Source organism: Mycetomoellerius zeteki, unplaced genomic scaffold (genome assembly GCF_001594055.1).
Source record: "Mycetomoellerius zeteki isolate Tzet28-1 unplaced genomic scaffold, Tzet1.0 scaffold274, whole genome shotgun sequence".
Taxonomy (NCBI): domain Eukaryota; kingdom Metazoa; phylum Arthropoda; class Insecta; order Hymenoptera; family Formicidae; genus Mycetomoellerius; species Mycetomoellerius zeteki.
This window is the reverse complement of record NW_017257254.1, coordinates 231,623-234,307: the sequence shown is the minus strand read 5'-3', so window position 1 is coordinate 234,307 and position 2,685 is coordinate 231,623. Positions and strand designations below refer to the sequence as shown.

The following is a 2,685-nucleotide window of genomic DNA, read 5'->3' as shown; positions in this document are numbered from 1 at the left end:
CTTTTTTTCTTAGTTTTTTACTCCTCTACACGCTCCCGAAGTTTTGCGATTTAATTTGGAAACACCCTGTATATTCGACAATTTTTAATAATTATCTATTGTAATAAAGTTAACTATTGCGAAAATTGCAAAATGGTAGAGCAGTGCTCGTAAGAATCTGCACATTTCGAGCCGATTCCTGCGGGCTCCTCCCACTACCGCTCGAGGTTAGGCCTCGTATTTTGCTACCAGTTGACTGCCAGTACTGAAAATCTATAGTTCCCGTTACATATATTATACTGTATTTGACAACTGGCAGTAATATACGAACACGACCTTAGTTGCCTGTCGCGATAGTGGGGGGAGCCTGCAAGAATCGGTTCGAAATGTGCAGATTTTTGCGAGCATTGTGATAGAGGACCTTTCGTCTCAATTTTTTATTAGGAATAGCACTATATGATTAGTGGGCGTTATTTCGATTACACTCTGTGTAATCATGTATACATATATACACACACATATACATACATACATAATTATAGATATATATATACATACATATATATAAATACTTACCATAACAGTTTAATTTGAGATCTCGCAAACATATAATTGGTTTATAATTTAATATACCTATTTTAACTGTTGGTAAATTGCTAATAGAATTCAGAACATATTGCAAATTTTTGTCCGGTACTGTCTCAAAAATTTTCTAAAATCATAACATAAAAAATTTATAATAGGAACAATTAAAACAAAGCAGAAAATAATCTATGATTATGTTATCCTTATTAAACAGGAGTTCCTCCAATATAAGTCAAGTTTGTATTTGTAAAAATTTCTATATTAATTTACTATATGTATATTCCCAAGTTAATATACAGGGTGTTTGGAAAGTAATGAAAAATCTTTCGCATAGGAGCAGAATGGACTAAACTGAGAAGAAAAGTCCTCTACCATTTTGCAATTTTCGCAATAGTTAACAAGATATTAATTACTAAAAATTGTCGAAAATTGGTCTTCAATAATTTTTTACTCAAATACTATCAACTTTACAGAAAAACTGTAACAGACAAAAATTGTTTATTTTCTTCTCATAAGATTTTAAGAATTTTTTCAGAATTTTTTTAGAATTTTTTAATATCGTATTTTCTCATGTTGGTAAAAATAAGAAAATGCAGTACTAAAAAGTTGATAAAAAATTCTGAAAAAATTCTTAGAGCTTTATGAGAAGAAAATAATTTTTGTCTCTTTCAGTTTTTCTGTAAAGTTGATAGTGTTTGAGTAAAAAATTATTGAAGACCAATTTTCGACAATTTTTAATAATTAAAATCTTGTTAACTATTGCGAAAATTGTAAAATGGTAGAGGACTTTTCGTTTCAGTTTAGTCTATTCTGCCCCTATGCGAAAGATTTTTCATTACTTTCCAAACACCCTGTATATTCCCAATTTTATTGCTAAAACCATTTAGGAAATTTTGTTTAAAAAGAAAGAAGTTGCTTGAAATTAAACTGGCTATCACTCGCATATGTTAAAAACAAAGTGTAACAAAAAAAATGAGAAATTTTATTGCTCTCTAACAATAATTTAGCACAAACATATTTTAGAAATATATTATTTAAGAAATATTATACCACTTATTGAGTATTGTTGCGTCTAATAGTTACATAAAGCATACCCAATAAAATACTTGCTTAAAACATTTAATTATAAAAAACTATTAATTATAATATAAGTAAAAACTATTAATTATAATAAAACTATTAATTATAATATAAAGAAAAATCATAATAAGAGTAAAAATATTAAGAATAAAAAATAAAAATTAAATATAAACATATTATAAAAAAAACATCAAAAATAAACATTCAAAAATAAATATAAGAATGTAAATATTAAAAAAAATAAATACTTTTAAGTATATCATTTTAAAGACCGCGACGTGAACCAATGTAATGCTGTAAAGTAAACTACGCGCCGAAATTATTTTCAGTCTTGAAACGCAATCAGAACTAGAATAGTGATATCACAAATGAAATTGACAAGCAATTTAATAATACTGATGTTCATTAGGCATCTTTATAATACTCTTTAAGCACCTTAAAATCTGTAAATAATTGAAATGCGAAAAATATTACCTCGGCCACGAATCGAGCCCGGATCTCACATATTCCGTGCGAGCGTCTTAGCCATTAAATCATCGAGGCCTTAGCAATATTCTTCACAATAATCGAAATGTATACAGAGAAAATGCATTTTAAAGCCCTGTGTAAAAACATTTTCGTTTTGGAAAACCATTTAAAAAATGTGAATTTCCTATTTTAAATGAGTACCTAAAAACCATTTTGTATTTTGTATTTTCAAATGGAAAGATACAATTATTTTACATCTTCTATTTCAAATAGATTTGAAAACAAGAAATAGCCATTTTGCCCATCTCCACATACAATTAATTTAAAATAATACATATGTAATAATAATAAAAAAATAGTACCTGATGAATACCAAGTTTAATACAATTTAATGTGTTTGTTGGATTTTCATATATCTCATCTTTAAAATTCGGCCATTCTTTCATAAATTCATCATCATTGTACAATTCACATATATCGACATCGAAAGACATTTCCTGCTTCAAAATTTGCCATTGTGCATAACGAAGATAATTCTTTGTGCCTTTCTATAAAGCCTTCCATAGCTTTAAT

The 2,685-nt window shown here is 27.6% G+C and overlaps 1 protein-coding gene across 1 annotated transcript in view; it reads right to left on the bottom strand.

Annotated features, from left to right (window-relative positions):
• Nucleotides 1–2,685, bottom strand: part of LOC108724094 (DNA helicase MCM8) — a 19,838-nt gene extending 17,153 nt beyond the window's left edge. The window contains exons 1-2 of the mRNA XM_018450266.1: nt 2,475–2,685; nt 556–691 (exon numbers count right to left, since the gene is read on the bottom strand). Of these exons, the coding sequence (XP_018305768.1) occupies nt 556–691; nt 2,475–2,606 (268 nt within the window). The 5' untranslated portion in view covers nt 2,607–2,685. The remainder of the gene's footprint in view (nt 1–555; nt 692–2,474) is intronic.